General features: G+C 64.3%; 1 protein-coding gene across 3 annotated transcripts in view; it reads left to right on the top strand.

The window, feature by feature from the left end:
• The window catches only part of NOTCH1 (notch receptor 1), a 43,569-nt gene extending 32,161 nt beyond the window's left edge, over nt 1-11,408 (top strand). For all 3 annotated transcript variants that reach the window (XM_064579067.1, XM_045883529.3, XM_064579066.1), the window contains 13 exons: nt 115-247; nt 564-821; nt 895-1,007; nt 1,403-1,974; nt 2,234-2,662; nt 3,188-3,336; nt 4,033-4,249; nt 4,419-4,506; nt 4,598-4,763; nt 5,314-5,609; nt 6,666-6,813; nt 6,899-6,996; nt 8,179-11,408. In XM_064579067.1, the coding sequence (XP_064435137.1) occupies nt 115-247; nt 564-821; nt 895-1,007; nt 1,403-1,974; nt 2,234-2,662; nt 3,188-3,336; nt 4,033-4,249; nt 4,419-4,506; nt 4,598-4,763; nt 5,314-5,609; nt 6,666-6,813; nt 6,899-6,996; nt 8,179-9,702 (4,191 nt within the window). In that variant the 3' untranslated portion in view covers nt 9,703-11,408. The remainder of the gene's footprint in view (nt 1-114; nt 248-563; nt 822-894; nt 1,008-1,402; nt 1,975-2,233; nt 2,663-3,187; nt 3,337-4,032; nt 4,250-4,418; nt 4,507-4,597; nt 4,764-5,313; nt 5,610-6,665; nt 6,814-6,898; nt 6,997-8,178) is intronic.
• Nucleotides 11,409-12,094: the final 686 nt, after the last annotated feature.

Raw genomic sequence — 12,094 nt, 5'->3', positions numbered from 1 at the left:
GGTCAAGAGAGTAGCTTGTGTGATCCCCTGTCGGTCCACACAGGGTGCGGAGGGCCACATCCCCGCCTCCCACTGAGCCACGGGCCCCCGCCCCTTGTTTGTTTCCCTGCACAGTGCGTGGCTGGGTACCACGGGGTGAACTGCTCCGAGGAGATCAACGAGTGTGTGTCGCAGCCATGCCAGAACGGGGGCACCTGCATCGACCTCACCAACACCTACAAGTGCTCCTGTCCCCGGGGCACACAGGGTGAGGACTGGCCACCGCCCAGGGCTGGGGTCCAGGGACAAGTGGGCACGTCGGGCGTTAGCCACAAGCATGCTAGACCCGGTCCAGGCTTCCACGCTGCCGTGTGGGGCTGAGCGGGGAAGGAGCCAAGGGAGGCAGCCCAGCCAGGCCACAGGCACCCGGCAGCCAGTGTGGGGTGCAGCCCTGTGGCCGTGTCCTCTCTCCTGAGCATCTGTGTGGTCCCATCCCGACCAGTTGCCGGGGGGAGCGCCGTCAGGAGGGAGCTGGGCCAGCGTGTGGCCAGCACAGGTCCCTGATGGCACCTGGGCTTCTGCAGGCGTGCACTGTGAGGTCAACGTGGACGACTGCAGCCCCCCCATCGACCCCGTCTCCCGGGGCCCCAAGTGCTTTAACAACGGCACTTGCGTGGACCAGGTGGGCGGCTACAGCTGCACCTGCCCACCCGGCTTCGTGGGCGAGCGCTGTGAGGGCGACGTGAACGAGTGCCTGTCCAACCCCTGTGACGCCCGTGGCACCCAGAACTGCGTGCAGCGTGTCAATGACTTCTACTGCGAGTGCCGCGCAGGCCACACTGGTGGGTGCCACGCCAGGGCGGGGGCAGGGCCAGGCGGAGCAGGGCCAGCGCTCACTCCCACTCTGGTCCCCAGGCCGCCGCTGTGAGTCGGTCATCAACGGCTGCAAAGGCAGGCCCTGCCAGAACGGGGGCACCTGCGCCGTGGCCTCCAACACCGCCCGCGGGTTCATCTGCAAGTGCCCCGCGGTAGGTGTTGCCGCGGGGGGCCTGTTGGGGGCGGGAGAGTGCCCCCTCGCTGCCACCACACACCAGGGCCAGAGGGCGGGGGGTGGCTGGAGCTGGGCTTCGTCCTCCTGGGCCCCAGACCCAGGCTTTCTGGGGGAAGATTATTTTCAGAGGGGTCTCGGGGACCGGCCACACCCCGCTCTCCCCGGCCCGCATCGGGGTTACAGTGGGTGAGCCATGCTGCTCAGGGTTCTGGCAAACCCAGCGACACTCGCCCGCCAGGGCTCAGTGCCCTGTGTGTCCTCCCCGCTCCCGGAGTACCCCTGACGACCCCGGGCTTCCGTGTGGGGGGGGAATGTGCCGTCCAAGGCGCGGGCTGCGGCCCCCTGACGCCCCGCCACCACCTGTCCCCGCAGGGCTTCGAGGGCGCCACGTGTGAGAACGATGCACGCGCCTGTGGGAGCCGGCGCTGCCTGAACGGAGGCACGTGCATCTCGGGCCCGCGCAGCCCCACCTGCCTGTGCCTGGGCGCCTTCACCGGCCCCGAGTGCCAGTTCCCGGCCGGCAGCCCCTGCGTGGGCGGGAACCCCTGCTACAACCAGGGCAGCTGCGAGCCCACGGCCGAGAGCCCTTTCTACCGCTGCCTGTGCCCCGCCAAGTTCAACGGGCTCCTGTGCCACATCCTGGACTACAGCTTCGGGGGCGGCCTGGGCCTCGACATCCCGCCGCCGCAGATCGAGGAGGCGTGCGAGCTGCCCGAGTGCCGCGAGGAGGCGGGCAACAAGGTGTGCAGCCTGGCCTGCAACAACCATGCGTGCGGCTGGGACGGCGGCGACTGCTCGCTCAACTTCAACGACCCCTGGCAGAACTGCTCGCAGTCGCTGCAGTGCTGGAAATACTTCAGCAACGGCCGCTGCGACAGCCAGTGCAACTCTGTGGGCTGCCTGTTCGATGGCTTCGACTGCCAGCGCGCGGAGGGCCAGTGCAAGTGAGGCGGTGGGGCGGGGCTCGGGGAGGGGCCTGGGCACGGGGCGGGGCTCCGGGAGGGGGCGCAGGCGGGGAGGCGGGTGCAGGGGGGCTCGGGGAGGGGGCGCTGGGGGCGGGGCGCAGGCGGGGAGGCGGGCGGAGGCGGGGCCGCCGGGTGGGCGGGGCCGCCGGTGGGCGGGGCCGCCGGGTGGGGCGGGGCCGCCGGGTGGGGCGGGGCCGCCGGGTGGGGCGGGGCCTGAGCGTGCCTGCGCCCGTCGCAGCCCCCTGTACGACCAGTACTGCAAGGACCACTTCGGCGACGGGCACTGCGACCAGGGCTGCAACAGCGCCGAGTGCGAGTGGGACGGGCTGGACTGCGCGGAGCACGTGCCCGAGCGGCTGGCGGCCGGCGCGCTGGTGCTGGTCGTGCTGACCCCGCCCGCGCAGCTGCGCAACAACTCGCTGCACTTCCTGCGGGAGCTCAGCCGCCTGCTGCACACCAACGTGGTGTTCAAGCGCGACGCCCATGGCCAGCCCATGATCTTCCCGTACTACGGCCGCGAGGAGGAGCTGCGCAAACACCCCATCAAGCGCGCGGCGGACGGCTGGGCGGCGCCTGGGGCCCTGCTCGACCGGGTGGAGGCCGCCCTGCTCCCGCGGGGCCTGGCGGGCCGCCGGCGCAGGGAGCTGGACCCCATGGACATCCGCGGGTGAGTGGCTCCAGCCGGCTCCCCTGGGCCCTCCCAACTTGATGTGGGAGAGACGGAGGGTCGGACAAGACCGGGACTTCTGGGGCCCACCTGTCCAAGCTCCTGGCCCTCCCCCTCCCACCCCCCACCTCCTGGCAGGTGCTCCAGCGCCTGGGGTCAGCTCCCAGATAAGGACTAGCCTCCTGAAATCTCTGTTCTTCTGCAATGGGAAAAGGATGCTTGCGGCTCCCAGTGGGACGGGGGAGGGCGGCAGGGCTGGCGGGGAGGGCACTCTGAGGGGTGTCTCAGGTGTCACAGCTCTACTGTGTGCTGGTGCTAGGCTTGGTGGGCTGGAGAGAGCACTGTCCACCTCCGGGGTGGTTCTGTGCAGGCGTGGCTCCCTGCGGCCCCAGGCCACCTCTCGCATCCTGGGAGTGCCCTCCCTCCCCCCTACCTTGGGATGATGCCCTGGGCCTGAGGGGTAAACAGGGCGGCTGCAGGGGGCAAACCTGAGGTCTGAGCCTTCTCACCTGGCTGTGCCCCCAGATCCATCGTCTACCTGGAGATCGACAACCGGCAGTGTGTCCAGTCCTCCTCACAATGCTTCCAGAGCGCCACGGACGTGGCCGCCTTCCTGGGCGCACTTGCCTCACTGGGGAGCCTCAACATCCCTTATAAGATCGAGGCCGTGCAGAGTGAGTAGCCCGCCCCAGCCCTGCTTCCTGAGGGACAGTTTGCTGGCTTCTAAGGAAAGTCTACCTGGGAGGGGGCAGGTCTCCCAGTACCCCCCCCAAATGTTCTTGTTCTCTGTGCCATTTTCCGCCCACGGGTGCGTGTCATGCCATCCAGAGTTCAGGAAGCACTTTTGTGGGATTCTGCCTGGTGCGCCCTCCCTCCCGGTAGTGACAGCTGTTGGTGCGGCTGGCCCAGGGGACGGACACATCTGCCAGAAAGTGGGAGCCTTTTTCTCCCCTCACTCATTCCCTTGATTTTTCTCTGTTGGGTATTATTTCAAAATCATTACAGCTTTTTAAAAAAGAGAGAGAGAGAGAAGAATTGATCGGTGTCATGTGAAGTGTTGAAGTTTGTATCTTGAAAATCCCCCTAAATCCTTTGTCTTAACAGCTCAATGCAAGTGCAGTGATTTGAAGTTGGCTAATCCTTCTCCCTTAAAGGAGAAAAAAGTAAAAGCTGTCTCCAGATAGTCGGCTGGTGCAGGAGAGAATTTAGCAATAGTTTGCAATTCTGATTAATCGCGTAGAAAATGACCTTATTTTGGGGGGTGGGATGGAGGAGAGCGGGTGAGGAGGCGCCCAGCCGTGGAGCCAGTCCGCTGCCCCCCGGCCGCCGGCCTGCCGCGTAGCTGCCGCCTGATGTCCGGACGCCCACAGGTGAGACCGTGGAGCCGCCCCCGCCCCCGCAGCTGCACTTCATGTACGTGGCCGTGGCCGCCTTCGTGCTGCTCTTCTTCGTGGGCTGTGGGGTGCTGCTGTCCCGGAAGCGCCGGCGGCAGCATGGACAGCTCTGGTTCCCCGAAGGCTTCAAGGTCTCAGAGGCCAGCAAGAAGAAGCGGCGGGAGCCCCTCGGCGAGGACTCCGTGGGCCTCAAGTTAGTGCATGCCACCACAGCCTCTGGGGGGCTTGGGGGAGATGGGGCCCACCCCCTGCAGACCCACGGGCCTCACCTCACACAGTGCGAGGGCCTCGGGCGGCTGCCTGAGCTGCAGCCTCAGGGGGAGCCCCGCTCAGTCTCGCTTCCCCACCCCCCCCGCCTCCAGGCCCCTGAAGAATGCCTCAGATGGCGCTCTCATGGACGACAACCAGAACGAGTGGGGGGACGAGGACCTGGAGGCCAAAAAGTTCCGGGTGAGTCCAGTGGGCTCCTGCGCCTCCCCGGGCGGCCCTACCCCTGCCCCGGGCCCCACGTGACGGGGCCCTCTGCTCACCCCTTCCTCAGTTCGAGGAGCCGGTGGTTCTTCCCGACCTGGATGACCAGACAGACCACCGGCAATGGACCCAGCAGCACCTGGACGCTGCCGACCTGCGTGTGTCGGCCATGGCCCCCACACCACCCCAGGGTGAAGCTGACACTGACTGCATGGACGTCAACGTCCGAGGGCCAGGTAGGTGCACCACCGGCCACCTGCACCGCCCCCCCAGAGGCTCTCAGGATAGGGTCCCATCCAGCAGCCGGCTGGGGGGTCGGTGTTCTGGAATCTGAGCACTGCGGGGGGCAAGGCGCTCCCTCCGTGGAGCAGGATGGGCCATCCCGGGAGACTCTCTGCTCTTAGCCAGCTCCGTCCTGGGGGAGGCTCTCTGCCCACCAAATTAATTCCTTCTCTTGAAACATCTGAGGAGCTGATTTCCCAGCCACACATGTCTTATGTGGCCTCTTCTCGGGTGGGTTATCAGTGAAGATCTCAGGCAGGTCAGGAAGCAGAGCCACAGGGTCGCCTCTGCCCGCCGGCCTGTTGGAAGCTGGACTTGGCTCTGTCCCTTGGGAAGCTCAGATTGATTTTGGTGGCCCCGGATGGCACGGCCATGGGTGCGGGGTGCCACGGGCTGGGCCGCACGTCCACACGCTGCCCACCAAGTCGGGACCATCGACACACCAGCCGGCACTGCTGCCAGGAGCCCGCCTTCCTGACGGAGCCCTTGCCGCCCCCCACACAGACGGCTTCACGCCCCTCATGATCGCCTCCTGCAGCGGAGGGGGCCTGGAGACGGGCAACAGCGAGGAGGAGGAGGACGCGCCGGCCGTCATCTCTGACTTCATCTACCAGGGTGCCAGTCTGCACAACCAGACAGACCGCACTGGCGAGACCGCCCTGCACCTGGCCGCCCGCTACTCGCGCTCTGACGCGGCCAAGCGCCTGCTGGAGGCCAGCGCAGACGCCAACATCCAGGACAACATGGGACGCACCCCGCTGCACGCCGCCGTGTCTGCCGACGCGCAGGGAGTCTTCCAGGTGGGCAGCTGTGCCACACGTGCCCTTCCGCCTGCCCCCGGGGCCGCTGGTGTCTGCCCCGCGACCCCGCAGCTCCGGGCCAGGCACTGGCAGGGGAGGCAGGCTGGAGGTGGGCCTGCAGGAGGTCGGCGTGACCTGGGGGGCGGGCGGCGCGGGGTGTCCGCGCCCTGACCCGAGACGGCTTCCCGGTCCCACGCGGTAGCCTTGGCAGGAGGCGTAGCTATGGCGGCGAGACGGGTTTCAGGGCTGCAGCAGACCTGGGGCTCTGGCCTCGCTGGGAGCTCAGGCATCGGGTGGGTCTCGGGGATTGCCCCTGCACTGTCGTCCCCGCCACAAGTTCCCGGGCCCTGGCCAGCCCTGCCCTGAGTAGACAGACCAGGTGGGGCACGAACTGGGGGAGTTGTTGCAGAGCCGTTAACGTGATGATTTGTGACGCACCGTTCTGCAGAAGTCGGGCCCAGCGAGCCCCTGGAGGCGGGCTCTGGCTGTCTGCCCTGACGGCCTCTCCGGCAAGCAGACACGTAAATTCCCGTGGGCACTTCGTGGGAGTGAGGCCAGCCGGGACGCCGCCTGGCGCCCAGCGCCTCCCCCCACCAGTACACAGTGACCACCCTTCGCACTTGGGACCCGGGGTGCAGCAGCATCTGAAGGACTGCCTGCACCTCTGTGTCCTGGATGGACACAGCATAGCTCAGCGGTTCTGAGTCCGTGGTCCAGGCGTGGCTCTGCCCACTGGGGCTGGGCAGGGACTGAACCCTCTGTGTCCTGGGGTGGTGATGGCAGCCAGGCCCGGGCGAGGATGAGATGAGGCCACACTTGGGTATCGAGGAGACGGGTCTGTGGGGGCGGTGCAGCCAGCGCCCCGGCCCCTGCCCCTCCAGCCGTGGCTGGCGGAGTTCCACCCTTCCTGCACTCCTCCCGCCGTCCACGCTGGCTGGGGCCACACAGACCCCAAGAGGGACTTTGTGGTATGGTGGACCGGTTCCCAGGTATTGGTCTGAGGCCCGCAGCCTCAGACCCCTGTCTGCCAAGCCTGAGAGCTTCCCTGTCGTCTAGATCCTCATCCGGAACCGGGCCACGGACCTGGATGCCCGTATGCACGATGGCACGACGCCGCTGATCCTGGCGGCCCGCCTGGCTGTCGAGGGCATGCTGGAGGACCTGATCAACTCGCACGCCGACGTCAATGCCGTGGACGACCTGGGTAAGGCAGGCTGTGGCCCGGCCCGCGCAGGATGGGCCTGCTGCTGCCTGGGCTGCCCCAACCTACCCTCTGCTTCCCCACACAGGCAAGTCTGCCCTGCACTGGGCCGCCGCCGTGAATAACGTGGAGGCTGCCGTCGTGCTCCTGAAGAACGGGGCCAACAAAGACATGCAGAACAACAAGGTAGGCTCCGGGGCCGGGGTGAGGCTAGTAGGTCCCTCCACCAGCACCACCTCTTTCTGAGCACGGCAACACCGAGCCCCTGCGTAAACCCCTGGGCTCTGACTTCCCAATCTGGGAAGTCCCCGTGAGGAGCCCCGAGCTCAGTGCCTGTGCATCGCTCGCTCTTCGGCCTACGTCCACGTGCTTGCTGACACCTCCCCAGCAAGCGCATGCGTCTTAGCTCAGTCACCATGACCAGCACTGCACCTTCTGTCCTTGGCAGTCACTGGGCAGGGAGGGTCGCTGCAGATGGTACAGAGAGAGCTTGAGCGCCGCTGGGTGTGGGGCTTGGCACATCGTGAGGCCCCCAGGTGCAGAGGTGAGCGGCCACCTTCCTGCACGTGAAGCCTCGGCCCGTCTTGCTCTCTACTGCTGTGGCATGTCCCCAAAGCAGACTACAGACCCAGTCTGAGCTCTGGGTGCTCATCGGCTGCAGGCAGGCATCCCAGCTCCTCGGCAGCCGGGCCTTGCCCACATCTCCCTAACCCCGCCTGGGTCTCCCTCTTTCCTTCCTGGGGGACACGGCAGCTGTTGGACCCAGGCATCCCTGAGGCCCCTGCAGGCGAGGTGTGACCCCGTGCCTCCCATTGGGGAGGCTGAGCCTCAGAGAGGCAGGGACTGCCAGAAGGGTATCAGGCCCTTGTGTGAAGGCCAAAGCCTTGTGTGAGCCAGGGAGGCACCGTCAGGCCACACACTCCCCACCCTCTGGCCACGCAGAAGCTCACGGAGACATGTGGCAGACGGGGAAACCGAGGCTCCGGGAAGGAGCTAAGGCATCAGGCTCACTTGGGGACCATGTGGGATGGGGCACTCCCTCCCTGGTGCCAAGGACACACCTCAGGGATCCTCAAGCCCCTGAAATTGCTGCACTATTTGGCTCTGCTGTTCTGGAGACAAGAGAGAGGCCACAGTTGTAGATTCGCCGCGGGGTCTGTGTCCCCCATACAGGTGAAGTCCCGGTGATTTAGAACACAGAGTCCCGCAGACCGCCTCGGAGCGGGTCGGGTCTCAGGAGATAGATTTTAAGGTCAGCTGACGGCGGAGTTACGGGACAGCCCACATGAGCGTCCCTCTGCCGCGGTCCCTCTGGTGACGGGGCGTGGGTGTGGGCGACCCCCTCACCTGCCCCCCGGCCGTTCCCAGGAGGAGACACCCCTGTTCCTGGCTGCTCGGGAGGGCAGCTACGAGACCGCCAAGGTGCTGCTGGACCACTTCGCCAACCGGGACATCACAGACCACATGGACCGCCTGCCTCGCGACATTGCTCAGGAGCGTATGCACCACGACATCGTGCGGCTGCTGGATGAGTACAGCCTGGTGCGCAGCCCCCAGCTGCACGGCCCTGCCCTGGGCGGTGCGCCCACCCTGTCCCCGCCGCTCTGCTCTCCCAACGGCTACCTGGGCAACCTCAAGCCGGCCGTGCCGGGCAAGAAGGCCCGCAAGCCTAGCACCAAGGGCCTGGCCTGTGGCGGCAAGGAGGCCAAGGACCTCAAGGCGCGCAGGAAGAAATCCCAGGACGGCAAGGGCTGCCTGCTGGACAGCTCGAGCGTGCTGTCGCCCGTGGACTCCCTTGAGTCGCCCCACGGCTACCTGTCGGACGTGGCCTCGCCGCCCCTCCTATCCTCTCCGTTCCAGCAGTCCCCGTCCGTGCCCCTGAGCCACTTGCCCGGCATGCCTGACGCCCACCTGGGTGTTGGCCACCTGAGCGTGGCTGCCAAGCCCGAGATGGCAGCGCTGGGTGCGGGCGGCCGGCTGGCCTTTGAGGCGGGACCGCCGCGGCTCTCCCACCTGCCCGTGGCCTCCAGCACCAGCGCCGTCCTGGGCACCGCAGGTGCTGGCGGCGGAGGCGGGGCCGTGAATTTCGCCGTGGGCGGGGCCGCGGGCTTGAACGGCCAGTGCGAGTGGCTGTCCCGGCTGCAGAACGGCCTGGTGCCAAACCAGTACAACCCGCTGCGAGGGAACGTGGCGTCGGGCCCCCTGAGCACGCAGGCCCCTGCCCTGCAGCACGGAATGATGGGCCCGCTGCATGCCGGCCTCTCCACCACGGCCGCCCTGTCGCAGATGATGAGCTACCAGGCCCTGCCCAACACGCGCCTGGCCGGCCAGCCGCACCTGGTGCAGACCCAGCCGCTGCAACAGGTGCAGCAACAGCAGCAGAACTTGCAGCTGCAGCAGCCCGGCCTGCAGACGCAGCAAAACCTGCAGCCGCCCAACGTCCAGCAGCCGCAGGGCCTGCCGCCCCAGCCGCACCTCAGCGTGAGCTCGGCCGCCGGCGGCCACCTGGGCCGGAGCTTCCTGGGCGGGGAGCCGAGCCAGGCGGACGTGCAGCCGCTGGGCCCCAGCAGCCTGGCGGTGCACACCATCCTGCCGCAGGACAGCCAGGCCCTGCCCACCGCCCTGCCCGCCACGCTGGCCCCGCCCATGACCACGGCTCAGTTCCTGACCCCGCCCTCGCAGCACAGCTATTCTTCCTCGCCGGCGGACAACACCCCCAGCCACCAGCTGCAGGTGCCTGAGCACCCCTTCCTCACCCCGTCCCCCGAGTCCCCGGACCAGTGGTCCAGCTCGTCACCACATTCCCACGTCTCTGACTGGTCTGAGGGCATCTCCAGCCCGCCCACCAGCACGCAGTCCCACATCGCCCACATTCCGGAGGCGCTCAAGTAAACAGCCGGCGCCCCGGCGGGACCCTGTGCTTCCTTTCCCAAGCCCTGCTGGGGCCGCCTGCATGCTCCGCATGGACACCGGGACGGACCAAGGGGGCTTTTTCTTAAGAAACATGTTTTTGTACAAAATAAAAGGACAAGGATTTTAATTTTTTTTTTTTAGTATTTATTTATGTACTTTTATTTTACAAGGAAACACTGCCTTTTTATTTATACGTAATGTTTTCTATGGCTTCAGGTAACAGCTTTTATCTGTTCCAAGAAAATGAAGTAGTTCTCAGCCAGGATTTTCGTACTTATGATAACTCTTGTTACGTATTTGTAAAATATAAACAAAGATTCATGATTAATAAATGCCATTTATTTATTGATTTTTTTTTTTTTCCTTCAAAATCCAAAAAGAAACGATGTTGGAGGAGGGAGGCTTGAACCAGCATCGTCCAGAAAGCTGCCAGGGTGCCTGGGCCTGCTGCCAGGTCCCCAGATGCCCCCCACCCCACACCCGGCCCCGAGCCTCCTGCACGCATCACCTGTCTTGTGCGAGGAGATGCATCTAGACGCAAACAATAAGACAGAATTTTTGTCAACACCTTTGGCATGTGGATTAATTTGCATCTAAAATAGGAACGTAAAATGTAAAATGATGTGGTTTATACATTTTGGTGGCTTTTTTTTAAGTGATTTTTTTGAAAACATGCTTTTAAAGATGTGTTCTTGGGGTGTCCCCAAGAACACATTTCATGGTACCGATCATGAATCTTTGTTTTGGGTTCAGTATTACCCAGTTGTTGATTGGTCTTGTGAGTTCCTGTTCCTTCTAGAAGCTCCTCTGCCCCCACCCTGGCCTGGATGTTTAAGCATTGTGTAAGAGTGAGGAGTCAGGTGGCTGTGGGGCACCCACCTGGGACGCCACGTGGAGGAATCCTACCCTTTTCTGCAGAGAGACACTGCCTGGGCCACCCCGATGGACCGGCAGCACTGGGCCTAGGCTCAGCTCGAGGCCCCGTTTTCACGAGAGACTTCCCAGAGCAACCTCTGTCCAGGCTTTGGAGAAACGTGGCTGTGTCCGGCCTCGGTTTGCAGAGACGGCTCATCCCAAGGCCTGGCGCAGCTCAAGGGTGCAAGCAGCTGAGGTGGTGCCCCCAGGGCCACAGAAGCCAGCTCGAGGGCCACCCCTCCCAGTCTGGGGGTGGAGGGCGTGTACCCGGGGAGGGAGCAGATTCTTGCAATATCAAGTATAAGCCTGTGGCAAAGTAAATATCTGTAAATACATTTTTAAAGGTGGATTTTGTTTAAAAAATCTGAATGAACAAGTCTGTCGGGGGTCATGCTGACGAGGGATGTCAGAACATGGCTCTGCTCACGACCCAGGCCTGGCAACCTGACCTGCCGCCGCCTGGACCGTAGCTCCGAAGAGCAAACCCAGGGAAGGCTTCCCGCTGCCTCCTCCAGGCAGCCTCCCCGGCCTTGCGGGGGGCAGTGTTGTGCCATCCCTAGTGGGCATGACCAGACATGCCCTAAGATATTGATTCTTACTGTGTTTTGTAAAAATAGAGTGTAGTTTACAGAAAAAGGAAACTTTTTAAAAAAGTTACCTGCGTGCAAAACTGTAGGCGATGAAAATGCTGTATTTTTTTTTCATCTTTTTTTGTTAACTGATTTGCAATAAAAGTAATGCTGATGGTCATCCCAATTTTGCTAAACCTGGTTGTGGCGTTGGCTTCCTTTCTTGGAGGGAGGGCAGGCTGTTCTGCTCCGAGGGAACCAGCAATTCCTCTGGTCCCTCTGATGGAGAGCGATGAAGCCCACCCAGCCCTGGCCGCTCAGAGGTTCTGCAGTGTCTGCATCTGTGCGGGCCACGCCCCGAGCAGGGCGCACGCAGCCCCCCTGCAGGGGCCTCCTGGGTCTGGGGTGACGTGGCTGCTGGGACAGCGGGCTTTAGGCTCCCCCATCTGTCTCTGTCAGAGGGGCAGGGCACCACTTACCCGACCTAGGGATGGCAGCTGGGAGCCCACGGCAGGCAGGAGGTGCACAGGGAGGGGCCCAGAGGCCACAGTGGGGAATCCAGACCCCAGCAGGAGGGCAAAGGGAGCCGCAGAAGCCTCTGAGCAGGGGCACTGCGGGGATGATGGAGGGAGTGGGGAAGGTTCTGTGAAGCCCAGGGAGTACTGCTGAGAGGGCTGTCCCCTGCCAGTCACCCACACACGCCGCTCTCTCTCCCTCCTGCCTCCACCCGGCCCCACCCCAGCTAAGTGGATTCAAACCAGATTAACAGAGCGGAAGTCTGACACCCCCTTCTGCTGCGAAGTGCTGCCCGCCCCTGCAGGCCCGGCCTCCCCAAGCACAAGTGTGAGCCCAAGATTTCCTCGCTGAGTTTGGAGGCTTCGTTCCCA

Source organism: Mirounga angustirostris, unplaced genomic scaffold (assembly GCF_029215605.1).
Source record: "Mirounga angustirostris isolate CCGP_5_RB_7025 unplaced genomic scaffold, mMirAng1.0.hap1 SCAF_15, whole genome shotgun sequence".
Lineage (NCBI taxonomy): Eukaryota > Metazoa > Chordata > Mammalia > Carnivora > Phocidae > Mirounga > Mirounga angustirostris.
The sequence above is the reverse complement of the archived record's forward strand: the minus strand, read 5'-3'. Positions and strand labels throughout refer to the sequence as shown.